The sequence below is a fragment of the Rhinatrema bivittatum genome, chromosome 5 (genome assembly GCF_901001135.1).
Source record: "Rhinatrema bivittatum chromosome 5, aRhiBiv1.1, whole genome shotgun sequence".
NCBI classification, from domain to species: domain Eukaryota; kingdom Metazoa; phylum Chordata; class Amphibia; order Gymnophiona; family Rhinatrematidae; genus Rhinatrema; species Rhinatrema bivittatum.
In genome coordinates this window covers 25,907,539-25,934,232 of record NC_042619.1, presented here as the reverse complement: position 1 = coordinate 25,934,232, position 26,694 = coordinate 25,907,539, and the positions used below count along the sequence as shown (strand labels likewise).

At 47.3% G+C, this 26,694-nt stretch overlaps 1 protein-coding gene across 3 annotated transcripts in view; it reads left to right on the top strand.

Annotated features, from left to right (window-relative positions):
- LOC115091871 (protein Wnt-11) overlaps positions 1-26,694 on the top strand; it is a 104,295-nt gene that overhangs the window by 22,427 nt on the left and 55,174 nt on the right. For all 3 annotated transcript variants that reach the window (XM_029602153.1, XM_029602152.1, XM_029602154.1), the window contains 2 exons: positions 2,498-2,775; positions 7,306-7,598. In XM_029602153.1, coding sequence (XP_029458013.1) covers positions 2,498-2,775; positions 7,306-7,598 — 571 coding nt within the window. The remainder of the gene's footprint in view (positions 1-2,497; positions 2,776-7,305; positions 7,599-26,694) is intronic.

The window sequence follows — 26,694 nt, the reverse complement described above, 5'->3', positions numbered from 1 at the left end:
GAGGCACGGAGGGTGGGGAGGAGTCGGGTTTGTGCAGGACAGAAGAGGATGTAGACGGTAACTTTTGGAAAAGAAGGTTGAGGTCCCTTTTTTTTTTTAAAGAGGTTTGCCTGGCAAACATTTTGAGCCACCCGGACAAACCCCCGAGGTTTAAACTTCCAGCGCCTCTACCCAGATACATTTTACCTGGCTAAGGCATTACCTGGATGACATTTATCTGCGTACGTTGGAGGCTTTCCGGAGTGGAGTTAAGCTAGCTGGATGACTTATTCAGAGTTAGCTGGGTAACTCCTCCGGGAAAGTTTGGTTGTGCCTGAGAGCAGTCCAAAAGTTATCCGAGTACATGCGCCTGCATAACTTTAAATCTACCTGGCTATATTCAGCGTATAGTCCTAAAGGCTATATTCAGCATATACATTAAAAAAAAAAAAAGAAGAAGAATCAAAACTCTTGGGCCAGCAGCAGCCCCATCTTTTTTTTTTTTTTTAAACTTGGAGAGGGTGAGAGGAAAAAAAAAAAAAAAAAGGTCAGGCCATAGTGGCCTTATCACCCTCCTTGCTCTGCTTAAAAATTAGCACTAATCCCCTCCCCCCTCCTCCTCCCCAAAGCTTTGTTTAATCCTGAAGGAGGAGGTAAAAAAAAAAAAAAATGTGTGCTAGGGAGAGCTGCCGGCCTCCCTCCCTGCTCTGACACATAACAGGCCCGCCCTTGGGTAGCCCAAATCAGACAGCGGCGATGCCCCTCCCACTGCCCCCCCCCCCCCCATGATTCCCAGGTGCTGCACGTCCTCCCCGCATCTAGCATCGCCCTTCAGCCGCAGGGGGCGCTGTCCGCGTCACTGGCAGAGCAACGAGGTTTCCACCGCCTTTTCAAGTGGGGAGAGGGAGGCTGGGGGTGGCAGCAGTGTTGTAACGTTGGGTGGAAAGTGTGTGTGTGTGTGTGTGGGGGGGGGGGGGGGTCGCTGCCACGTGACTTTTGGCTACTGGCGGGCAGGATGAAGAGGGACGTGGAGGGATTTGGGCCACGTGTTTGTTTGTTTGTTTGTTTTTAGGGCAAAGGGGTTGCCGGAGGCTTTGCCCGCCGTGCATTTTCTTACGTGGAAGGAGGGGGGGTCTCCAGCTTCACCTCGTCCAACGAGGATTAAACAAGGCTAGGGAGAGTCGGGGGGCGAGGGGGCTGTTTGGTGCTGATTTTTAAGCACGGCAGTGGGGTGATAGGGCTGATTCGGCCCAATATATATATATATATATATATATATATATATTTCTTAAATTTTGGCAGGGGAGATCAGGTCATTACTGGCCCTAGAGATTGCATTTTTAATTTATTCGGCCGTATGCAGAATTATAGCTGGGTAGGTTGAAGTTATCCTGGATAACCTTTGGCTGGGGATACTTGGTGGGAGATGAGCCCGCTGCACATCCAGCTAGCTGCTCGCCGGCCCTCGACACGTCCCGGCGTGTGTGGCCAGGTTGGCTGCACGGGGGGGGGGGGCTCGTCGCTGGCTTTAACTCGAGTTATTGGGATCTGAGAGGTGGTTGCTTGGCCCCGGGTTTCTTTTTGGTCGGTCCAAGCCTCGCCCCGGTCCGTCCGGCGCAGGATGCGTTTCCCGGCCGCCGCCGCCGGAAGCAAAAAAAAAAAAAAAAAACCCCAATAGGACGGAAGATTTCACCAGGAAGCCTGCAAAACAGGGGCATAAAGATGAGGCGCGGCTTCGGGGAAACGATAACGCGAGACACGGCGTTAGGGCTGCCGGACGCTGGATTCTGGCCCCGTTTCATTTCTCCCCCTCGGGAGCGATGCGGTCGCCCGTGTTCCGTAACTCGTGAAATGAAAATACGGACAGGACACGTCCTTGTGATCCCTCCCCGTGTATTCCACTGTATACAAAATATATCTAAATGCAGTGAGGGCGTGGTCTTACCCGTTAAGTTCATAACCTTATCATGAACCAGAAATCAAATACATAAGAACATAAGAAAATGCCATACTGGGTCAGACCAAGGGTCCATCAAGCCCAGCATCCTGTTTCCAACAGTGGCCAAACCAGGCCATAAGAACCTGGCAAGTACCCAAAAGCTAAGTCTATTCCATGTAACCATTGCTAATGGCAGTGGCTATTCTCTAAGTGAACTTAATAGCAGGTAATGGACTTCTCCTCCAAGAACTTATCCAATCCTTTTTTAAACACAGCTATACTAACTGCACTGACCACATCCTCTGGCAACAAATTCCAGAGTTTAATTGTGCGTTGAGTGAAAAAGAACTTTCTCCGATTTAGTTTTAAATGTGCCCCATGCTAACTTCATGGAGTGCCCCCTAGTCTTTCTACTATCCAAAAGAGTAAATAACCGATTCACATCTACCCATTCTAGACGTTTTTTCTTTCCCCATTGCATTGCATTGACTTCATTTCTCCTACTGTGGGGTTGATGGCTGAGCTTGGAATTCCAACTAAAACATTTTGTTTATTGTTTTGTTTTGCATCACTTTTCAGGTACCAGAGAGTCGGCATTCGTCTATGCCCTCTCTGCTGCAGGCATCAGCCACACCATCGCGAGGGCCTGCACCACCGGGGACCTCCCAGGCTGCTCTTGTGGCCCCATCCCAGGTGAGACCCCCGAACCTGGGTACCGCTGGGGAGGATGTGCTGACAACCTCAACTATGGCCTTCTCATGGGCTCCAAATTTTCAGATGCTCCCATGAAGCTGAAAAAATCAGGATCGCAAGCCACTAAGCTGATGCACCTGCACAACAGCGAAGTAGGAAGACAGGTAACAAATGAAAAGAAAAAAAAAAAGAGGCTTTTTGTTGCACGGCCATTTTTGAGAAGGTCGATGACTTTCGAGTGTCCGGGGGAGGGGGCGGGGGGTTGTCTTTTTTTTTTTTTTAATCTATGCTCGATAGGCAAAGCCTGTGAAAATATTAGTGGTGGACCTGGCAGTAAACATCTGCTGAAGGTGAAACTGGCCACGCCCTGCCCTTCCTCTCTTCAGCGGTGTCCCCTGCCTGTCCCGTCATCTCAGCATAGACCCGTCGGAGGCCTCTCTGCAGACGAAAGTTAATTAAAATAATAATATATTTTTTTTTTTTTAGTAGTTTGAAATGCATCCTTTTTCCGTTTTAACTGGGAGCGGGCGCTTGTGCTTAACTTTTGTGTTTGCATTCTTTCGCGTTTTTTCCCTGTGCAGCCGCCGCACTCCATATCTTTGAGTCGCTTAGGATTTCATTCCGAGCACCGGTCGGAGCCCCCCCCCCAGGGAGGAGCTGATGGTCTCTGCTGCAGGTTAGGGGCGCAGGGGCGGGAAGGGCTGCGGTACGAAACCCGGCCACGTTTCCCAAGCCCACAGAACCAAGCCGGGGATATCGAGCTGTCCCGCTTGGCAATTCCTTCACCGCCGTGCAAATTTACTCCCCTGGGAACGGGACCCCCCGCTCTGCATTCAGCACGTCGGCTAATCTCTGGCCTCTTTCCGTGATCCTTACTGACTGACTTGACTTTTGCTGCAAAATCCTAAGGCTCTGAGGCGTAGCTGTGAGGCGTGAATGGTACCTTGTGGAGCAGTGGGGCATGTTAGGTTATTTGCGATTATATTTAGCTTTGGGCTCAGATTCGTGGTGCCCTTCTGCCTTAACTTGTCTCTACTAAAGAGAGTCACGCCTGGTACTCGGAGAATCCCTCTTTTCTGGCTCGGTTCCTGCTCTTATCTCTTCAGATCTTCCCTATCCTTGGCACCTGGCGCTATTGGCAGCACATCTTGTGGGGGTCACGGGATCAGCACAGTTCATTTCACTGCCAAGAGGATTATGCTGGGCTTACTGCAGCCAAGTGGTTAAGTTAATGTTTGGTTGGTGTGTGTGTGTGGGGTGGAAAGTGTAATTTTTTTTAAAATATTTTTATGGCCCAGCAGATTACTTACTTTTTGAGCTTTGGGCTGTAATGGTCTCTGGCTAACAACCTTGAGCGAAGGAGCCACGGAGCTTCCTATGCAGCTTCAGTTCTGTTTTGGATTTGTTTTTTCCTGCTGTGTTTTTTCTTAGGACTGCCCCCCCCCCCCCCCCCTATTTTTATCCTTCCACTGTACCTCGGCAGTAGCCCTCGGCTGAGAGGCACCGGCCTAGCCCCCTCTGGAACCCCAGCACAAATGAGCTGGGAGTTCAGCCGGCAGGTGTCACCTACGTGGTGGTGGTGGTGGGGGCTGAGGCACCACCCATGCCAGCTTCCCTCCCCTCCCTCCCAGGAGCTGCCAGAGAGGCAGGTGCTAAGTCTTGAAATGGAAGCCTGCGTGCCCTGCATGTCACCGAGCCATTGGGCTAGCCCCTGTGGAACGAGGTTTAAATGCACCGACACAGTAAGACGGTAAATAGGAGTAGTTTCATTTAAAAAAACCCATGCATTCATCTCATTTGACCCTAAAGCATCAGTGCTAGATTACCTTGTGTCTTTCTGGAGCCTGAAATCGCCTTGAACTCTATTCATTGATTGCAGGAGGCAGCATACAATTATGATATGAGGTATTTCCTCTCCGTACAGAACACAAAGAAGCTGTTTCTTAACCGTGAAAACGGAGTGTGTTGTGGAGAGACAGAATGGCTCAGATTACACGCGGACCTCTTTCCAAAGCTGCTGGGGATGGGGGGCGGGATGGTTTTTACCCAGAGAATCGGAGGGGAAATGGGGCGGCCTGAGCAGTAAATCCAGAGAACTCACAGCCTGGCCCCCAAATCTCTGCATTCGGTTAGTTCGAGCGACGTCGCTTTCCATGAAGTGCCAACAAAAAAAACAAACCTGAGCAAATGTCGGGTAGAGAGCAGCGCTGAAGGAAACAGAAGTTCTGCCAAGCGAGCTCAGTGCCTGTAGGTTTGTGGTACTGTAACGGGTCAATGCCCTAATGCTCACAAGTACTGTATTTACAAAAATGGGGTTAATCCATCAAAAAAACCAAAACAAATCATACCAAAGGGTTGCAATGTTTTCCATGGTCCATATGCTCTCATCTCTTAGGGTTTTTATTCATTGGAAAAAGAATAATTGGCTTTTTTTTTTTTTCTTTTTCTGCCTATCGGTGGCATCAAGGTTTGCAAATTATTTTGCTTGTGTGTGTGTGTTGGGGAATTTTTGCTCCGACGAATCTTTGAAGCGCAGCGCGATGCATTCCCTCCAGACCGGCAAACCGCTTGGCAAACTTTCCTTGGTGTTTGTGAGCGGCCCCAGCAAAGCAAGAGCTGGAGATTCCTTGCAAAGCTCCGGTCGGGATAAAGATGTCAAACTCTGGTGATCGCAGAGACGATTGCCTGCCAGACAGAAGGTGCGGTCTGCAGAGATCCCTCCTAAAAGTTCTTGGGACGGACAAGAGGGTGCGATTATTATTTCAGCCTTATCTGGAGGGACTGCTTAAGCCAAATACTGTATCTCCCCTGTATCAGCAGCAAACGAAAACCTCTTTAAACTGAAAAGACAAAGGGCATGCTCAGACTGGTACTGGTGTATTTGAACGGTGCAGATTTGTTCTGCCAGCAAAAAAAAAAACCAAAAACAACCCACTTGATTCGCTAACGCGCCTTCTGTTCCAACCTCCCACCATCATGGACGTGGGACGTTACTCCGCGAGGCTCCCATGGCACACCTGCCTGCAAATCAATCTGATGCCACCCCTAGGCACTTTTAGTGCCTCCCCCCCCCACCACACCTGCCAGGCTTGGACTCCGGGCTCACCACAATCCGAGAATTGTGTTAGAGTGGAAATCCGGTGAAGGGGGAGGGGCGGCGGCAGGAGCAGAGGGTTCTGGAGGTCTGGGGCGTGTGGTCCAACCTGTTTTTTGCAAGCTCTGATTGCCGCATCCTTTGGGCTTTGGGGATGCACCGTGGCTCAGGCCAGGGCATTGCCTGTTGTCGTGTAGCTGATGTTGGGTCTGGCAGGGTCTTCGGGTTTGACGCAGAGGCACCGCACGAAGGCCCAGGAAGGAAGGGAGGAAGGAAGAGGAGACCACTGCTGTGGCAACCGTCACCATCAGCAGAGAGTGGCGGAGGGATAACTTCAAAGAACCCTGCACCTCGGGCTGAAATAGGGTTAACGAGAGTTGCCCAAACATGCCATCTTGGGGGGGGGGGGGAGCGGCGTGTGGGAAAGATCTAGTTATGAACTGCAACATCTTCCATTCCTTTGAATCTTGGTTATTTAATTCTTCAGTGTGTAGCATTTTAGGTGCCATTGTGAATTCAATATTTTTGGGGGCCTGGACACTAAGCTGAGGTAAAGGGGTGTGTACCGCAATCTAGAAAGTTCCATGCAATGCAGCTCATTAGTGCATCCGCGTTGCACAGGGTTTAGACGCCGGGAAATGATGTGCAGAACCTGTAAACTTCGTGCGCTATTTCTAAACTGTTTTACGGCACACAGACATGTTGGCACAGCTTAGTGAACAGGCCCCTTCGTCGTCAATAATCTGCTGGCCTTATAGCCCCCAATCTTTTAGGGTCTGATGTACTAAGTCTGTTTTTTTTTTCCCCATAGAATCTTAGTAATTCAGGCCCCGAGCTACTAAGTTACTTATTGGCCCCACCCCCAGAGCTTAAAATCTGAGTTTGAAGACAAGATGGTTCTACAATTTACCCAAAGTTGCACAGCGAATGGTGGTCAGGATAATCAAACAAGTATCCAAGTTCATCGCTCTGTGCTCTGGGTGCTAGAGACAATGGTCATCCCATTTTTTTTTATTCACTCATTCATTTAGTATTTATTCTGTTACGTTTGTCAAGCTTCTCTTCCTAAATCAGGTCTGAAGATGCAGCACGATCCTATAAAAATGCAACTCCCTCATACAAATGGCACTCAGAGATGTGGAGAAAACGGTGGGTGGCCAAGATCCAGACTAGGCTTGCCGCCCAGAAACGAAAGGCAGCTAAAAGGACTCTTTGAAAGCTCTTCCACATTTGTGGTTGCCAGATGGCCACCAGATATTCAGGACAGGATGATCCAATCCTGGTTTTATCCCACTACTGCCTTCCCTGAGAAGAGCTAGACGGCGAGCCCACTGAGGCAGTGGGTTTAAAACCAGGACTGGAGGCAGGCAACCCTAGTGCACGTGCTTGTGTTATGGGTGCGACATTAAAGGGGTGACAGATTCCAGTTTAGTTACAGCTCTAGAGAGCAAAACGGGGTTCAAAGCCCCGAAGTATTGCTAAGGCACTAGCAAGTCGCAGATGTGCAACCTAATTTCAATATAATTATAAAACAGTACAATGAATTACATCTGCATGCGCCCCCTGCGTCATTTTTGTGACCTTTGATGTTTTTCTTTAGGTCCTAAAGGCTTCTCTTGAAATGAAGTGTAAGTGTCATGGAGTTTCTGGTTCCTGTTCTATTAAGACGTGCTGGAGGGGTCTTCAAGAATTGCGAGACATTGCACTAGACCTCAAAATCAAGTACTTAACAGCCACGAAAGTGGTCCACCGGCCCATGGGCACACGCAAACAGCTGGTGCCAAAGGATATCGACATCAGGCCAGTCCAAGAGACCGAACTGGTGTACCTCCAGAGCTCCCCCGATTACTGCCTGAAGAACGAAAAGCTGGGGTCACCCGGGACGCAAGACAGGTAAAGAAAAACCAATCTATTGCAGTTGGAGGAGCCGTTAGAACTCTCTGAACGTCTGGGTTCTGATTGGCCTTCTCCGATGGACCTCTGGCTTTCTTTCGGCCTGACCTGCTGTGTGTGTGTGTGTGCGTATATATATGACCATTCTATCCCCTCCTTATACCTCTAATCTTACCTTATATGCCCTTCCTATGTTGGCTGTAAAAGGTTACAGTATTTTACTAGGATTTTAAATCTGATTGTAATCCACTTTGAGACTAGTTTGGAAAAGGTAGACCATTGTTTATAAACACATTTCTACCTAGCCAATTATGCAACAAATAGGAGAAAGCATAAAAAATTGACCCATCCAAATATTGTTCTACCCTCTTTCCCAGTCGCTGTCCAGTCTATTCTAGACTCTGATGCTTCCCCAGAAGATTACAGAATATATATATATATATATATGAACTGTGTGTGTATTACAATCAGATTTAAAATTAAAATCCTATTAAAATACTGTAATGTTTTACAGTCAACATAGGAGGGGCAATATAAGGTAAGATCAGAGGTATAAGGGGGGATAGAATGGTCATTTAGGGTAGTAGAAGGAATAGTAGCGATACGAGTTCATTAGATGAAATAGGCAGACTGGGTAAAAGAGAGAAACCATTGTGTAGATGGGAGGGAAGGAGCCTCGAGTTATGGAGGAGAGAGTCAATAATTAAGAAAATCCATCTGTGGGTATCATGAAACCAGATCCGATGATCAATGGATAAAGATGGTTTTCTTTATTGACTTGTTTTAAAGATGGAATTCAGAGGAAGGTCTGGTTGAATAATCAGGCCTTGGCTCTTTTCTTTACCTAAAGGATGAAGATCTCTATAAGGTTAGAAAGTTATTTTGGTAATTTGTGTGGGTGCTTTATTCTTAGTTATTCTCAAAATGAAGGTTAGAGGACATAAGGAAGTTATTGCAAGAGGACAAGGCTACTAAACTGCTTTAGCAGGGAGTATGAATGCTGCTGGCAAAGGGAGAAAAATTTACTGTTCATAATTAAGAAGAAAACAATAGAAACCTACCGCACTTGGTGGAAAGGTGGGCATCATTGTGTTTGGGGCAGTGCATCAGCAGACACTAAGATAGGGTTGGACCACCTAGCATTCGGTCGTCTGAGCTATGGAAGTTGGGACTTCAGGCAGAGGTAGTCAGCAGGCTGGCAGTATGGAGATACAATGAGAGCTAGTGCGTCCGGTCCTCACAACTGTTTCCACTTCCCCACAATGCAGGCTTCCCTTAGAAAGGAAGAGGGAGGAGGAACAGCTATGAGGACCAGGAGTGTGTACCCCACTGTGTCCACATACTGCTGGCCTGTTGACACTCTCTGCCTACTGTATTACAGCATCTGCCTTCTGCAGCCTGGACTGGATAGTAAGAAATGTTCTGGTGCAGTAGTTCAGCCCAGCATGGAGGCTTGGGCTTGCATTTGTTTTAAACAAATGGGTGATCCAAACCGAAATGGGCAATTTTCATTTCAGTTCGTTTTATCCAAAACAAATGTACAATCCCTCGGAAAACTTCTGATTTGTCTTGAAAAACAGCATACACTATTTGTTAACAGTGCATGCTATTTTACAAAACATTTAAATTAAACATCAATCCCCCAAAGTATAAAACATGAGCCAAAAATGAAAAAAAAAACAAACAAAAATTTTGACGAGTTATTGTTGTCTATGTAATATTTATTTATGTTCTTATGTTCAGAAACTCTGTTTATTGTAACGCCTTAACCACGACAGTTTTGTTCTATGGAAATCGACCTGATTTGATACTTGTATTGAGAAGGTCGGTATATAAAAATCCTAAATAAATAAATAAAACAAAATTATGGGGTAGATTTTGAAAGGGTTGCGCATATAAGATTCGCATGCAACCCCCGAAAGCCTCCCCTTGCACACGCCGAGCCTATCTTGCATAGGCTCGGCGGCGTGTGCAAGCCCCGGGATGTGCGTAAGTCCAGGGGCTTCGAATAAGGGGCTGGCTGGGGGCGGGCCAGGGGGCGGGGCCGAGTGCTCCAGCACAACGGCCTGTGCCGGGGCAGGGAGCCAGCGGCGCATGCAAATTGGCAGGTGTAACTCCACGAAATAAGGTAGGGGGTGGATTTAGTTAGGGCTGGGGGGTGGGTTAGATAGGGGAAGGGAGGGAAAGGTGGGGTGGACCAAAAAAAAAGTTCCCTCCAAGGCTGCTTCAATTTCGGAGCGGCCTCAGAGGGAACGCAGGTTGCTCGGCTCGGCGCGCGCAGGTTGCACAATTGGGCGCAGATTTGTTCGCGCTGGGTTGTGCGAACAAATCTGTGCCCTCGCGTAAGTTTAAAGATTTGCCCCTATATGTTTCTTAAATGTTTCGCAAACCTTTATTTTTTCAGTATCAACAATAAGTAGAATAGATTTTGGTTAACTAGTGGAAGAACATATAGCAGGTCATTTTCAAAAAGATTTATGTGGGGAATTGTGCAGGGATGCGTAGCTCGATTGCGCACATCCTTTTCCCCCACACTGGAGGTAGGCATTCCAGGGCGTGAAGTTGGGGGTGGGGAAAGCACTTCTTTTTTTTTTTTTTTTTAATTTTTGAAAGTACAGTATGGGAGTAATTTTGTAGCAATTTTCAAAAGCCAGTTACTCGAGCAAAGTGCACTTATGTGAGTAAATCCTATGGACAATTCAGTGGCATATATTGTAGCAATTTTCAAAAGCCAGTTACTCGAGCAAAGTGCACTTATGTGAGTAAATCCTGTGGACAATTCAGTGGCATATATTGTAGCAATTTTCAAAAGCCCACTTATTCAGGCAAAGTGCATTTATTCGGGTAAATGCTTTTTAAAATCGGGCCCTAAGTGCGCAAATGTGCGTGCAGAAAGCTGCACCTGCTCTGGACTGGGGACCCCCGTGACTTTTTGAAGAAAATTGAAGCTGAATTCTCTGGGTGCTTTGTACTCGCAGACTTTGACCATGTGCAGGCTGCTGAAAATTCCCCTTTTGATTAGACCTCACGATGGTAACATGAAAAACCCTTGACTTTATTGGTCTTCCGAAGGTAAAGCATCTATCTAGGGGAGATGATAGATTTAAGACCTTTATTAGGGAAACTTTCTGGCTCTGTAATTGAATGCCTGAACGCCATCTGGGTTAGATCAAGAAACAGAAATGTGCTTTTTGGTTTTTTTTTTGTTTTAAAGGAATTTACTGTTGTGGTCCCTCATTTGAATTGGCTGTTAGAGAGTGGATATTCGATTTTCAGGGATTTCCTATTTTCTATACCTTATCTTCTGCCACCTCAGTATCATCCAGAGCCTCTAAATCGGGGGTGAGGTGATTTTTTTTTTTCTCCCAGCAAATGCTCTTGGATTTGTTTCTATGGTCTCCGCTCCTCCTCTTCATTTTTGTAACTCAGCGAGGAATCTGGCTATAATTTATGACCCGGTTTTATCCTTTTCTGCTCATATTTCTCACTTGTCTAGCGATTTTATATAACGTATGTGTTAAGTTTGCAGCAGGGCCGGTGCAAGGGTATTAGGTACCCTATTTGATCCTTGTCCTGCCGTCAGCCTTTCCCCACCCCCCCCAGAGGCCCCCTACCTCTGAGATTTTGATAATCAAACTCAACATTCCTGATGACCCCCTCCACCAACCCTCCCAGGACAGAACTGCAAATAAGGAGGACAATTGTCGAAAGCCATTTGCACGAGTCAGCAGTGATTTATTCTCCTTTAGGAGGCCCTCGAAGCGTGCACGGTTGGAAGGAAAAGTGGTACTCATCGTTCCCCGTTGAGGACGGACGCAAAGCCCCCGGGTGGAAGTAGCTGTGACTTTTTTTTTTTGCACCAAATTGTACGGTTTTGAGAATAATACAAATGTGTGTTTGTGTCTGCTGAATGCGCTATCTGTGACCTGACTGCCAAACCTCCCCAGGAAATAGATGCAGTTTATAAATCCATCCGCACCGTCCTGGAGGAATACACTCTCTGTAATGAGCGGCTGGCCTCTCTGAACTGGGATGTTCCCTCTTAAACAACTCACCGTATGGGAAAGAAAGCAACAGGCTCTTTTGTCATCTCAGGAGCAGCGACACAAACTCTTTGCATTATCGGGCAGGAAAGATATCACAAAAACCTCTGTAGCAAACCTCCCATACTGAAACAGCACCAACTCCTGGAACTGAAACAGCAACAGTTCCTACCTATGGAAAGGCAGCAATGCAAGTATTACATGGGCTGGAGAACATCCTTCCCAGCAGGGGGAGACAGAGGGCTGAAAAGCAGGGAAACCACTTGCCCCACTGTTACTCCTGACAGTGGGGCCAAGTGGTTTATTTGAGCAAGTTGCTTTATTTTCTGTCTCGGGCACCTACTTAGATTGCAAGCTGTTTGGGGCAAAGACTTTTATTGTACCTGAATTCTAAAAATGCTGTAAGCCGCTTTGAGTATTAATTGGAAGGTGGGCTAAAAATCCAAATTAATTATTCGCAATACACTTCCTGTTGGGAAAACAGAGCAAGCTGGAATACACAGAAACTCCGATTAATTAGCAGAGTACCTCCATCTTGGTCACACGCAGAACACACAAAAAAAAAAATCATCGTGAAATACAGAGTAAAAGACCGCAAATTATAAATAAATATATGCAGGCAAAAACTGAATTCTTGTCCTTTCCGGCCTCATCCCCTCCTCACCTGTTTCCTTCCAGATAGGAAAGGAGGAGGAAAGAGGAGGGACGGTTGGATTAGGGAGCAGAGTGGCTCTTTTTTTTGCTTTGCTCTGTTCGCTCTAGCCTCACACCCTTCCATCTTGTTCTCTGTCTACCAGGAAGCAAGGAGAGAGAGGGAACAGGAGGGGAGAGGCTGGATAATGGCTCTTTTTTGCTTTGCTCTGTCCACTCTAGCCTCACACCCTTCCATCTTATCTTCTCCTCTGTCTACCAGGAAGCAAGGAGAGAGAGGGAACAGGAGGGGAGAGGCTGGATAATGGCTCTTTTTTGCTTTGCTCCGTCCGCTCTAGCCTCACACCCTTCCATCTTATCTTCTCCTCTGTCTACCAGGAAGCAAGGAGAGAGAGGGAACAGGAGGGGAGAGGCTGGATTAGGGAGCAGAATGGCTCCTGATCTGTTTTGTGCTAGGGGCTTGATCCCTCCCTTCCTGCTCCCTGCAGCTGCTTCTCTGTTGCCTGAGATTCAGGCACTGACTGGTAGTAGAGTCACAGAGCATAGAAACCCCTGGGATTGCCCCTAAAACTGCAGCATTTTAGGAAACTGCCTAGTATGGTTAACAGAAGAACCTTCATCTCATCTTTCCCTAACTTTCAAGGTTGCTCCTCACTCCTGCAAAGCTCTTTGTCTCTAAGCTTGACTACCGCAGACGCTGACTGGCTTTTCTGACTCTGCCCTCTGGTCTGCCCCAGGTTCTTCAAACTCCTGTAGCTCATCTTCTCTGTCGACCTTTCCTGCGGTTCTCATGCCAGGCTTTTCGTTAATGTGCCTTGTCTTTTGATTTTAATTAGCTTGTCAGTTCAAGATCCTTGTGTAGCCCCCGTCCTGGTCAGTTCGTGGGTATGGGGGGCACACAGGGAGGGTCCTATGACCTCCCGGGATGCCTGCATGAAGGAAGTCGGGGGAGGGGGGAAAGACTGTGTCTTTTTTTTTTCAAGGCCCTTTAGAGTTTTGTTCTGTCTGGGGCTCTTCTGCACACCCGTCCAGTCTCACAAAAGATCGCTCTTCCTTCAAAAGCTGTTCGTTCCGAGTAGTCTTCACCGCAAACTGGTGGCAGATGAACAGAACAAAATGCAACCGTACACACAAGCAGGTTTCATAAGAACATAAGAACATGCCATACTGGGTCAGACCAAGGGTCCATCAAGCCCAGCATCCTGCTTCCAACAGTGGCCAATCCAGGTCATAGGAACCTGGCAAGTACCCAAAAACTAAGTCTATTCCATGTTACCATTGCTAATGGCAGGACCTTTTGCTCTTCTATAAGGTGCTTACTTGACATCCTGACTGCTCCAATTTGATAGTACCATTAAGGCCCTTTTGAGCACACTCTTATTCAGGCAAGCATCTCTATGAAGGATTGTAACTGCCAGATTTAGAAAGTAGCTCTGGGCATGTATTGTAAATTTTCTGTTTTGTTCAAATTAATTTCACTGGATATTTACTGGAACACAAGTTTTGAACGTACCTACAACAAGCAAGGGGATCGATTGGATGGTGAAAATGATTTTTGGGTAGGGACCACAGCCCTGCCATTTGGTTTGTCTGAAGTCATGTAAATTTTCGTGTCTTAAAATGTGATCGAATTTGCTAAAAATTTAGGAAGGCCTAATTAGAATGCAATGCAAGAAGCGATAAAAGCTCTCAAGAGGCGGCAAAAGAGCTGCAACGGAGAAATGCACTGCTCGCTCCAGCCGCGAAGCAAGCACGCGTTGGCTCGCTCCCGCGCCGGCTCGCTCCTGCGCTTCTCCCCCCTCCTTCCCTGCGTTAGTTTCAATCTCTTTCACTACTTCTCTGCACCCTCCCCCTCCCCTCCAAACAGGTCAGCTCTTTGGGGAAGGCACCCTTCCTCCCTGCATCCTCCCAGTATCTTTTGGGTCTGTAGATCCTCCCAGTTCCCCGCTCTCTCTCTCTCTTGTCTCCTTAGTGGAGTCTCTGGCTGCTGGGTTTAGTGGGTGAGCGTTCCCGGTGACTTTCCTGGCAGGTCGCTTCTCTCTGGAACTCTTGTCTCCTGAAGAGATCCCTTCTTACTGGGAGCGGTCAGATGCGGTTTCTTCTCGCGCTTCCGTTCTAGATTCTCTGGAAACCCAGGGCTTCACCCCCCTCCCGGGCCCTGGAACGTCTTTCTCCTTTCAGGCCACCCCTGGCCCTCAAGGTTGCCCACTTCTTCAGGCTGTCTTAACTGTGCAGGGACAGGACCCAGGAAGCGTCCCTCCGCCAGGAGAGACACCCGCTGACCCTCCACTCCCCCCCCCCCCCCCCCCCCGTGTCACATGGGCGCAGGAGTTTTGTTAACCTGGCAGACCTCCCCCTCCCAATGGAGGAGTGGCCCACTACAGTAACACACGCCTACAGAAAATCGACTCTGGACGGAGGCCTCTGACTCCGCTGCTGGCAGGGAGACCTATCGAGGCCACAATTGCATTTCCACTAAAGGGACAGATTTTGGGGTCCCCTTACACTTGGTTTTGTTGAAAAAGTTACCCTGGGTTCTTCTGTCCAGGGCTGGCGGAACCACTAGGCCTGGGCCTAAGGCGCTGACCATTAGGGGGCATGACCGGGGGGGGGGAGGGGTGCGGTGAGGCAGAAGGTGCCTAGGACTGCCTAATCCTCTTGCACGGGCCTGCTCTTGTCGCGCTAACCTCTTCTCTCTCTCTCTCCCTCTCTCTCTCTCATTACTCCGCTCATCAAAATCTTCCGTGCACCTCGTGTCAGGCAGGCTTCTTCTTTGTTTTTCGGCCTTCTCTGTCTTTGCACCTCATCTATGGACCCAGCTCCTTCCAAAACCCCAGGACTCCCCCGCACGAATTGCATTGAAATCCAGATTAAAGGCTCATTTATTCCAAGCTCAGTTTTGGCTAACTCCTCGCTTATTATTTCAGCCTCCAGACCTATGAATGTCTGCCGCTGGCTCAATGTCTTGAAAGGCACCCTGGTTAAAAGTGCCTGATTAAACGTGGAAAGAAATTAAAAAAAAAACAAACTATGCATTAAAAAAAAAATCTGTATTTATTAACATTACAAAGGGCAACGTTCAAACTACGCTCAGAAGTGTATTGCTTTGCCCTGTAACAGCTGGCTCAGAAAAAAGTCCACCCACAGAGACCCCCACATCTGCTGTCAGTGAGGGTGCTTTATCCAGCAGAATCACTGGCCATTCAGGCCGCTGAAAATTGCCATTTTAATCGGGCAACCCTCGCACGCTGCCCCTCTGCTCTCTGCCTGTGAAAGCAGGCGGGCACTGGGGCTTTCGTGCTCGGAGGAGTCCCCGTTTCCCCGGCACAAAGCACCATTTCACCCAGGCAAATGCCTTTGAAAATTGTCCTCTTAAAATATATTTATAAGGTGACTGGATTCTTTATTTTTTTTTCTAAGTATGAGAATGCATTACTTTATTTTACCGGCTGTCCGTATTATCATATTTATTTATTTATTTCAAGTCTTTTCTATACCGTGGTTAAGCAGGTGCCGGCACAACGGTTTACAGTAGGGCCCATAAATGAACGTTGCTAAATGTTTTTAAATTATATCAACTTAAACAGGTGCCATCAGGGTGCGGTAACCTGGTTTCATAATAAACGCTAATTGTTGGGTGTGATAAAACATGTCCATTTCTATCTTTATCAGCTGTAAACTGAATTAAGTTGATAAATCTTATCTTTTGGTGTTTAAAACGAGAATCTAAAATAAAATACACACACATTGAGCAAGGTGATGTGCGGGGGTCCTACTGACCGCATACTACACTTGAGATTTTGTTTAATAGGGTAATTTTTCAGACAGTTCGCATAGGGGTAGTCTGCTGGGGTGTTTGTGTGTAATATTTAAAGCCATTTACGTGCATAAAACTTGGCTTTGTGTGCATAAAGAGCTATTCCAAAATTGACCCGGGCTCAGTGTGCATAACCCGCCTCCATTTGTACCATTATGTGCACGGAGGGGAGGCGGAGTCGGAGGCGGAGTCAGCACTTACATGATTTGTGCCATGGGTTTTAATTTACTGTTTTGTATTCCGCTTTGGGCGGCCATTTGTGCTTGGGTGAGTGATTATAGAAACATCTTAAATACTATTTTTGATTAAAAAAAAAAAAAAAAAAAGAGTTGCGCATAAGTTTAACCCACGTGGTTTACGCCCTTCGAAAGAAGAGGTGTGACCTTTTTATGAGAGCGAATGCGGGCGCGTTCTCAGCCGGTCACCCGAGGATCTGCCAAAGCAGGCTTCAAAAGGCAGTTCTGCTCCCCTGCCCCCCGTTTCCCCCCACCCCTGGGAGCCCCGCTCTTCTGTACACGGAACCCGCGCACCCCCCCGACACACAGCGAGCCCGGGTCAGTTCTAGAGCAGTCGCTTACCTGCATTAAAACTGGGTTCTGTGACGGTAACTTTGAAAAAGTCACATGGGCGCGTATGCCGGCTCGCGTCAGAGGACGCGGCCATATTATAGCATCCGTGCGCGCACAATTTTATATGGAGGCGCGTGTGTGCACGCAAATGCACCCTGCTTCTTTTTTTTTTTTTTTTGGAAAAAGTTTTTGTGCGCGCGTGCGGGCGCCTTTTTAAAACCCACGCAGTGCGCGCCGGCCTGACTTCTGCGCGTATCTCCCGGCTTCGCTGCGCGCCAGGGCCACCTTAATTAGTAACCGGCGTCTTTTATTTAGTATATGAGGACTTCCGCGTGACTGCCTGTTCCTACCTCGCGAGTGGGCTTTGAGCAGAGCACCGTTAGGGCACTTCTGTCTGTCCCTTTGAATCCGCCATGGCGAATTAGTTTTGGACACGATTCGTGGTGCTCCGCCGTTTTGTGTCTTAGCACACGGGGGCTGCCGGTAATGTGGAGTAAATGTGTGGGAGGTCTTAACTTTCACAAGGATTTATCCTCAACGCCTGAAACCTATTGACGGCTCAATAGCACGGACCGGAACGGCATTCAGAAAGCCACCTTAGGCAAGGAAAACCCAGTTTTGGGCAGGTAAATCTTTCTGATTCGCAGCAGAGGCAGCGGAGGGTGAGGTGGCTTGTCCAAGGTCAACAAGGAGCGTCGGCGGGGATTGAGGCGCGGGCTTCCCTGATTTACAGCTCGCTGCTGCTACCCACTAACTAGGCTATGCCTTGCTTCTCACCTCCTCCCTCACCTCTGCTTCCAAGGGTCCTCAGCCTGTTCCCTGACGGCGTTCTCTCTCTCCTCTCTCTCTCTCCTCTCTCACCTCTCTTTCTTCTCTCTTTCTTCTCTTCCTCTCCTCCCTCTCTTCCTCTCTCTCTTTCTCTCTCTCTTTCTCTCTCTCTCCCTCTTTCTCTTCTCCTTCTCCTTCCCTCCTCACTTCTCCTCCTCTCCTCTCCTCTTCCTCACTCTCTTCCTCTCCTCACTCTCTTCCTCCCTCTCTCTCTTTTTCTCTCTCTCTCCTCTCTCTCTCTGTCTGTCTGTCTGTCACAGTCCTCTGGTTTCTGCCCTGGCTGCTGGCAGCTGATTCCAGACATCCAGCGAAGCCTTTCCGCATCCCGGGCGGCAGTTACGAGTCCTGCCTCGCCCGAGGTGAGCGAGGCAGGGGTGGAGGCTGCGCAGGCTCCTTTCTTCTTAATTAATATTCTCTTTCATACAATTAAAATATCTCAGACCGCAGAAGATGGTTCGGTTTTTTTTTTTTCATTTTTTTTTAATATTGAAATTCACCCACGGACTTTTCACCAGTTTTTCAAAGGGAAATTTACCCAAGAGAAAAAGGAAGCCCCCCGTGCAAATGTGCACCTCCTTTTTTTGGGGGGAAATGTATGTTTTTCCACCTACAACTGTTGTGGGTAACTTTTGAAAATTCAAAGAAGTAAGAGTGCGTTCTTAGCCAGGCCCCTCCCTAACTCACTGCCACCGTGGGTAAAATGAGCTGCGTTGTTGGCCAGCGCGCGTTAAATTACCCCGCCCCGAAGGACGGGAAACTTCAAAGACCCCCCCCTTTCTAAGTCTTGTTTTTATTCGCAGAAACGGCTCTGGAAATTGCCCTCTTTTGGGGGTGTGTGTGTGTGTTTCATTTTGGAACGGGCCGCGCCGATTCAAAGTCAAGTTCCCGCGGGCTTTACACCAAAACTACCCCCAGCCATTCATTCACAGCGGCTTAACCTGCGCGGCCGGCGCTTCCGAGAGAGAGAGAGAAAGAAAGAATACACATGATCGCTTGAAAATGTCAAAAGTGAGCAAACCCCGTCCCTGGCTGTGGTGCTTCACACTACGGGTAAAACAAAAAAAGTTACCCGCACAGATGCCCCAGGGAGAGCGATTCTCTCTGTCTCTTTCCTCCAGCCATGGCTGTTTGAACGCTTTCTCTTCCTTCTTTTTCCATTCCCTTCTCCTGCTTCTTTTCTTCCTTTCTCTTCTGCGTTCTTCTCTCCTTTTCCTGCTCTGCCGGCCTGTTGTCCTTTCACTGTCTCTTCCATTCCGTATCCCCTTTCCTCCTCCATTACCGCCCTGGATCCTTCATCTCCTTCCCCCTCATCCATCTCTGCTATCAGGGTCCTCTTTCCCTTTCCATCACCGTCCTTCTAACCCACTTCCCCCCCTCTCTATCTCGAGTCCCAAACTTCTCCCTTTCACTCACTGTGAGCCCCTTTCTCGCTCACTGCTCGCTCTCCCCCTCTTGCTTTACCCATTCTCTCCACCTTACTCTCCCTAACTCTTGCTCTTCTCCTCTCCCTCTTCCCAATCTTGCTCTCCCTCCTCCCTCCTCCTGCACCTCTTGCTCTTCCCTCCCACTCCCCCCTCCCCCAACAAACGCTCTTGCTGTCCCCACCTGCCCCCAGAGTGCATGGATAATAAAATAGTGTTTATTTGTACCCATCTGTGCTAAATGGGGGGAGACGGAAAAGAAAATACTTTCCACACAGGCTTGAATGCAGTATCCCAGAGACTAAACATTTCGTGCTAATCTGTGTCTGCATCTTAAGCAGGGTTTTTTCTCTGGCCCATTGGGCTGGTGACCCCCAAAGCCGGGCGCAGGACAGGTTTTTTTACCATGGCCTGACCTGTAAACACAGCGCACCTGCTCATCTCCTCCGGTACAGGGAGCACCTTGTATACAGCGAGCCATGCCTAACCCCTACCCCCTAGCCCGCTTCATGGAAACTCTCTATAAACAGAGGATTTCTAGTGGCGTTAAAATGTTCTCACCTCGTTAGTTTTTCGGGGGGGGGGGGGGAAAGAAAGAAAGAAATGCTTTTTTTGGCCCAGTGAAGGAAGCGCACTGCTCTGTGTCGGCTCCGTCTGAGATCGGCTGGGTTGTCCAGAGGTTGCGTCATCGGGCTTAATTTGAGGATAAAGTTTTGTCTATTCGTCTTCCTCTCCCCTCAACGTATCCCAGTGTTTCCCATCCCTCTCCTGCAGGCCCCCCTACATCCAGTCGGGGTTTTCAGGATCGCCACAAGTGAATACGCATGAGCTAGATCCTGCGCACCCCCCGGGCCTCCAGTGTAGGCAAACCAGATCTCGTGCGTATTCGTTAGGGATATCCTGGCAAACCCCGACTGGTGAGGTGGTGCCTCCGGGAGAGGGGGTTGGGAAACGCTACTTACTACTACCACGGAGGGTGGGCATCGCTCTGAGGATAGGAGCAAAAACATTTTCAGTCTGCACTGAGCCGGCGAGGTGATCGTTATTCCACTGCTCTCTTCCTTTGCCTGTGTCCATACCTTGTACATTTCTATTACTCTATCAGACTATTGATCCATATCGTAGACATACAGCCCACTATATTTTTCAGGGATGTGCACGGCACGTCTTTTATTTCTAGAAATAAAAACAATTTCACGGAAGTGCGACGATGTGGGAACAATTTACAATGACGGATATTAATTTGCTGGGCATTCCCTCTGAATACAAATGCATGACTGCTTTTAAAAAAATGTTTTTGTTTTTTTAATTAAAATGCAGGTTTGCAAGATCAGTTCATATTTAGCCTATGCGCTTTTCCGTTAGGCACCATAAATTGATTTTTGGTTACTTGATAGCCCACCATGGCTTCCTCAGAGGCGGAGGGGAAGGTGATCAGAGACTCGTTAGAGTTAACGTTACCCAGGTCATCCCTATCTCAGCAAATGGATTTTAGCCACCGGAAAGTCCATGCTTACCTTTCAGAAGGAGCACACGTTTTTGGTTGCCTAGAAAAAAAAAAAGGTGCTCTGAGCCCCCAGGCCAGTCCTTCTGGGCCAAGCTTGATGGTATCACAATAGGTTTCCCATTCCTGCAGATACAGCCAGGGTCCATTCACCCACAATAGAAAACTAAAGAATAACAGCTAACTTTTTTTTTTTTTTTTCCCTTAAATTAAGTTTAAAAGAATGTGTGCAGCGTCTCTCCGGTCCCGGGACGCTCTGTAAGTGCAATAACAACACTCCAGCAAGCCACGTGCATTAGAGGAGCCCTGATGTATTTCCCAGGTGCTGGAAAATATGCGGCCAGCACGCTCCTGGCGCTCAAAGGAAGCCCTTGAATGCGCATCCTGTCGTGTGTTATTGCTTCCCTTTTAACGCCGGCGCGCTCAGGGATTGCTGTACAGGGAGATCAAGATAAAGGGCTTTCGCTCTGCTTTGTGGATACGAACCAGAGGACCCTCGTCTCCACCCAAGCTAAGCAGACAGGGTCCCGGCCATAAAAGGGCCTCACGGTCTCAGAACGCGGCCCAGGTTTTGCTTTTTGTCTCAGCCTGGCTATCCTTCGCCATCCCTCTTCTGCCCTGCTCGCTCTGTTTCTGCTTTTTTTTTTTTAGATAAATACGTGAATTACGACCTCCAGACGAAACACGGAACAGCTTGCTGGATTTACGAGTGTCGGTATTGAAACCAAGCGGAGAAAAGATGGTTTGTGTTCAAGTTTTGGGGGTCTTTTGTAAGAAACCACTCTATAACTCATCTTTAAAGAGGCAGTTTCACTTCTTCCTGGAAAGAACATTATCGGTTTTCGATTTAAAAGATAAATAATGCCAGCATTAGGAAAGGAAGAGTCCATTGTATGTGGGGATGTGTGAGTCTTGGGGGGGGAACTGAAATATTAACCTTGCGATAGGGAGTTTAATGGATTATATTTTAAGACTGCTGCAGGGTTTCTGCAGAAAAAGTTTAGCACCAAAGGGAAGCATGCGAAACTGCACCCCAGCCCAGATTAACTAGCAACTAATTACCGACCTTTGACATCAGAGGAAGAAGCCCAGGCCAGTTACCCACATCTCCCTCCAGATGCCACAGAATACCCGTCTTTGGTTTTAAAAGCAGAAACGGCTTGAGAGTAACTTTTCTGTATTTCATAGGCAGTGGCTTCCAGGGTTTGAACAAAAGCTCGCTCACGCCTGGTCGCTGTCTTTCTCTCAAACCACGCAAACTAGTTCTGATTTTACCCCTGTTTCATCTGCGGATTTCTAAACTAGCTCAGCTTCCCCTGACAAAAGCAGGACTAGGAGTCCAGGGATGCAAAGCAGCCAAAAGCCAAGACTGGATCAGCCTGACCCTTCTGGCGCTCCTGCTAATCATTACTCAGTAGGGATGTGCTGTCTTTCACTAATCGTGGATTCACTAATCGTGTCTGCTTCTAGAACCCTCCATATGTCAAGGGCCTCCTCTCGTCCGATCCTCCTCCTCCTCCTGGTGCCAGTGAGTTTTAGTTTTGTATTTCTTTATTTAAACGATTTATTACCCGCTCAATTTCACGGTTCAAGACAGGGGTCCAGATTAAAACATACATTACGCAAGAATACCACATAAAACAATTAACAGACCGGCGTGGGAAGGTAAACCACGCACATGATGACAGCCCTGCTCTGCCACTTCCCTGCCAACACCCCTGGGAGGCTATCACATGGCTTCCCTCAGACGGGCGACGTTAGGAGCTACGGACACTGAGAATTGTCCCGCCGCCTGCATTTAAGCCGGCTCTAATGAATTTTCTTTTGTGAAAAACTTAAAAGGTGAATTTTAAAAGGCGTGCGCGTGCTAAAACTATGGGATGAGCACGCCTGTAGCACGCGTGCGTGTGCACCCGATTTTTTTAAAAGGCGCCCAGGCGCGCGCAAAGTTCCGATGCGCTAATATCTCACTTTGAGCAAACAAGGGGCGCGTGCTGTGGGCGTGGGCATTCCGGGAGAGGGCCGAGAGATCCGCGCGTAAGTAGGTGCACGCTCGGGCACGTACCTAGGTCTGGTGCCGCAAAATTTAACTTCTGCTATTAAGGAGGTATAAGTCTAAATAAAACAGTTTCCAGGTATCTCTGAGCTGTTTGAGGGGGTCTGGGTTTACTTGGGGGTGTGTGTGTGTGTGCAGGCTAATGAACCAGGAGGGGGGGGGGGGTAAGACCGCGATAAACTAGACAAACTGGTGGATGAAATGCTGAAACTGGTTTCGGTGTGGACTGTTATAAAATTCCCCCACTTGTGCGGCTCGAACCCGACTTTGCGCGGCTGTGCGTAAAGTGTGTGCGTGCGTTATAAAATGGCCACGTATCGGGGTGCATGCCGAAGTGCACGTGCGTGTGGGCGCCTGCGTGCCTGTTTGAAAGTTGCCGCCATTTTTTTAAATTTTTTTTTTTTTTTCAGTTTAAAAATTCTCTCTGCGCCGCCATTTTGCTCTTTTTCATGGCTGGTACGATGGGAAGACAGGACCCGCTGAAAATCCTCTGCCACCGGAAGCAAGCGGGAGGTGGTTTCTGCTGTAGCTCTGCAGTTGGTAAACCTTTCCCAAGGAGCTGGGTTTAAGGACTGGATTTATTACTTCGCTTCAGAAGTACGTAGTACAGGATTAAATAAGTGTGAAAGGAATTTGGAAACGAATGCCAGTATGGAAACCGCAGTAATAGGAAATAATTAATTCAGTTGGCAGTTAATCAAGCTCACTAATATCTACTTTTCTTTTGGGCTGTGTTTTTATTTTATTCTTGTGGAGCTAAGAGTGTTTAAAATTGATCTTCCTGCTTAGTCACATTTTCCATTATGGATTTACTTCCCGTGAACGCCATGCAAACATCTCACTCTTACATTAAATTATGAAAATGGCACAAGCAGCAGAAGAAGAGGGGACTTGCAGGGGGTATTTCAGAAACAGGGGCCAAAGTACAAAACACATTTTTGTTTATTTGAGGCACGGGGGTCTATGTTTCCTGTGTCTACAGCCGGCCCTGGTTTCCCCAGTACGAAAGGAATGGGGAACGAAACCAGCTTAACGAACCAAAACCGAATACCAAAGTGATTTAATCCAGTTCTTAGACAGCTTTGTGTGTGAGAATGACGGTTAGGGTGACAAAGTGAGATTGAATAGGTCTGATGATTTGCAGGAGCCGTGTGGAAACTAGTGCACGTAAAATATTAAAACAGCTAACTGGTAAGTAAAGTCTTCCTGCTTACCCCGGTTGATTGTTTAATAATAGTTGCCGGCACAGGACACAGCGAGTTGGGCCTCGGCTCACTTCAGGTGCTTCCTCCAGGTTGGCTGCACAGCTCCTATGCCCACCCCCCACGTTGGCCACTATTGACCAGCCCAGGGTGCAAATATGCCCGGTGCTGCATGGCAGGGTGGGAGCGTGGAGCTGATGCGGCTGCCTTCACCTTAACATTATGGGGGGGGGTAATTTTCATAAACCCCGTAAAACGCCTTCTGAAAATCGACTTGAGGGTGGGTTTGTGTAGGGAAAAGTCTGCGCGAAACACCGTTTTGCGCTTTTGTTTCCCGCCACTTGCTGTACGCGTTTCGTGGGCAGCGTTGGGGGGGGGGGGGGGGGGGAAAGCATTTGCACCCGCGTTCTCGGTTTTCGAACGTACGTGTGGGCGGAAAGACCCACCCGCACCTACTCCCATGCGCGTCTCCACGCCACCCGGAGTTTTTTTTTAAAGCGGGCTTCACTCGCACGGGTCCGCTTCCAAAAAAAAAAACCTCTGCTCTGGGTCCACAGACTTTAGCCCTGCCCAGGCTGCAGTTAACCTTTTAGACGATATTTATATCCTTGGTGGAAACTGATGCAAGAGCACATGAACAGACTGGCGTTGAAGCACAGACACACAAAAAGGCCTTTTTTTTTTTTTTTTAAATGGTTCCTTCTTTCTTAGTTTCTAAGCGGAGCATCAGACGTGACATGTGCAATGATTTGTTCCCAGTCCGTGCTGCACATGCGGCGAGCAGATGTGCGCTGAAGCCATTATCGTGCCTGTGTGCTAACCGTGGAGGCTTTGCCCAAAACTTTAGACACAACACCGCACACAGAGTGCATCCAACCGGCCTCTGCTCTTGGGCCGTAGCGTGGCGTGGAATAAACAGTCGTCAGGTTGGAGGATATTTCTCCTGTTGAATGAATGAATGGATGATGATGAGTGGAAGCCTTGCTTGTCCGCAGGCTGCATAACCGCCCCATTCAGTGAGGATTTGCCCCACACGTACAGCTGTGACCTGGGGAGAGGAAACCTTCCCTGAATCGCTGCCTGGGTGACTGTTTGACAGTCTTACGTCTTGTCTAGTGTGAGACTGGGTGGTTAAAAGACGTTGCCTCTGGAAGGAAACAAAAATGTTTTCCGTGGCAGAACCGATGGCAGTTTGGCGATCCATCTCCATAGTGCTGCGTTTAATGACTTGAGGGCTTCATTCACCCAATTCTGTTTGGTCCCATAAAGGGCAAAAGTCAAGAATAAAAAAAAAAAAAAAATGCCCCAAACCCAAACAGCAATTGTTGTGAAAGCAGATACGTGGGAGCCATTTAGCAAAAAAACAAAAAAAAACCAATGAGATTCGTCACCAATGTCACGGAGGTGCCATGACAGCCACTGCAATAACAATTTCTACTCTGCCCCCCAAATATGACTCCCCAAAAGCATATAGGTCCTTCATGTGCCCTGCAGAGACCTCAGACCCAAATCAATGCATTCCTGCTGCAGCCTAGCAGATGGCGCTCCGCTCCGGTTACTTCCCAGGGGAGCAATTTTTTTTAAAACTTAAAACATTTTTATGGTTACACAAAAAAAGGAGCTGGAACACACCTGCTGCTTTTACTTTGTCAAATAACACCCACAAATATTTTTGACAATTTCTGTTTTATATCTAGTGCACAGGATGATTTTAAAGAGCCTTTGCACCTTTTCTCGTCAGAGATCGCAAAGCTCAACTTTTTAAAAACTGTAGTATAACACAATAATGCCTTCATAGGCCTGAAGCACACTCAAAACATCTTAAACTTAATTTGAGCCTATATTCCTTGCCTTTCTTCCCTCTTAGCTACACTTCACAAACTCATATTCCACTCTATGCATGCAAACACTGTTTTACACATATCAATATATACCGTATATGTGTGAGTGTGGTTTTTTTTTTTGTGTGTGTGATGATGATGATTATATATATATATATATATATATATATATATATATATAATATCTTCTGCAGCATGCACTTGTGTAATTATGCATTCCCAAGACTAAGGATGTTAGAGACTACTAGCATACCACTCAGCTACGTTAGCAAGCAGGTCTTTTGCTTACTGAACACTTGTAACACTAAATAGCACTACTGCATTCAGTCATTTCTTTTTTAAAAAATATAATATTTATTAAAATATATAAAGTTTATACCAAGCAATAATGTCTTGCACATAAAACTGAATTCAAGAAAAGGAATACAGCAAATATGTAAAAAATTAATACTTAATAAAGGAAGTAATTATCAGGTTTCCAAATAATAGTCCATAATTTATGGAGAATCTAAGTCACTATGTAACAATAAAAGAAAATATGAAGAAACAATTCATAAAAACCCCCAAAAAACTAAAAAGGAAACAGTTCCAAACCATAAAAAACAGTCAAAAGATTATGGGATTTCAAGTGGCTTAGGAAGGAAGGCTACCTAAAGCTTCTCTCTTGGGTTTGTTTATCACTTAGAAATAAAGAAAGCTGCGAGGTTTAACAAAAAATAATGCTGGTATTTTGATATCTTATGTAACATTTGCAAGGAAATTTTAATATGAGACCCCTAGCATTAATATTTCGAGTCTTATTTGCAAAAACAATCTCCCCTTTCTCTGTCCAGTTTCAACCACATCAGAGAAGTCTCTTATTTTCATACCATGAAAAAGAAAGCTCTCAGTTTTGTAGGCAGATAAATACCGAATCCCAGTCAGATTCAGAAGCAAAGTTTGCGATTACAGTAATGTTGCAGGAGAAGCCATTTTGGGATTCAGCAGCCTTCTCCAATAGAGCAGGTAGTGCTAAGCTATCAAAAGCTAAGTTGAGAGGACCCACATGGACCGGTTCCTGCTCCCGCTTCTTCAAGGTAGGGAGCTAGACTCCCCTATCAGTAGGAAGAAAGGAATCTGCCAGAATATTTAATATTATTATCAAACATTTTTTAAGCATATCCA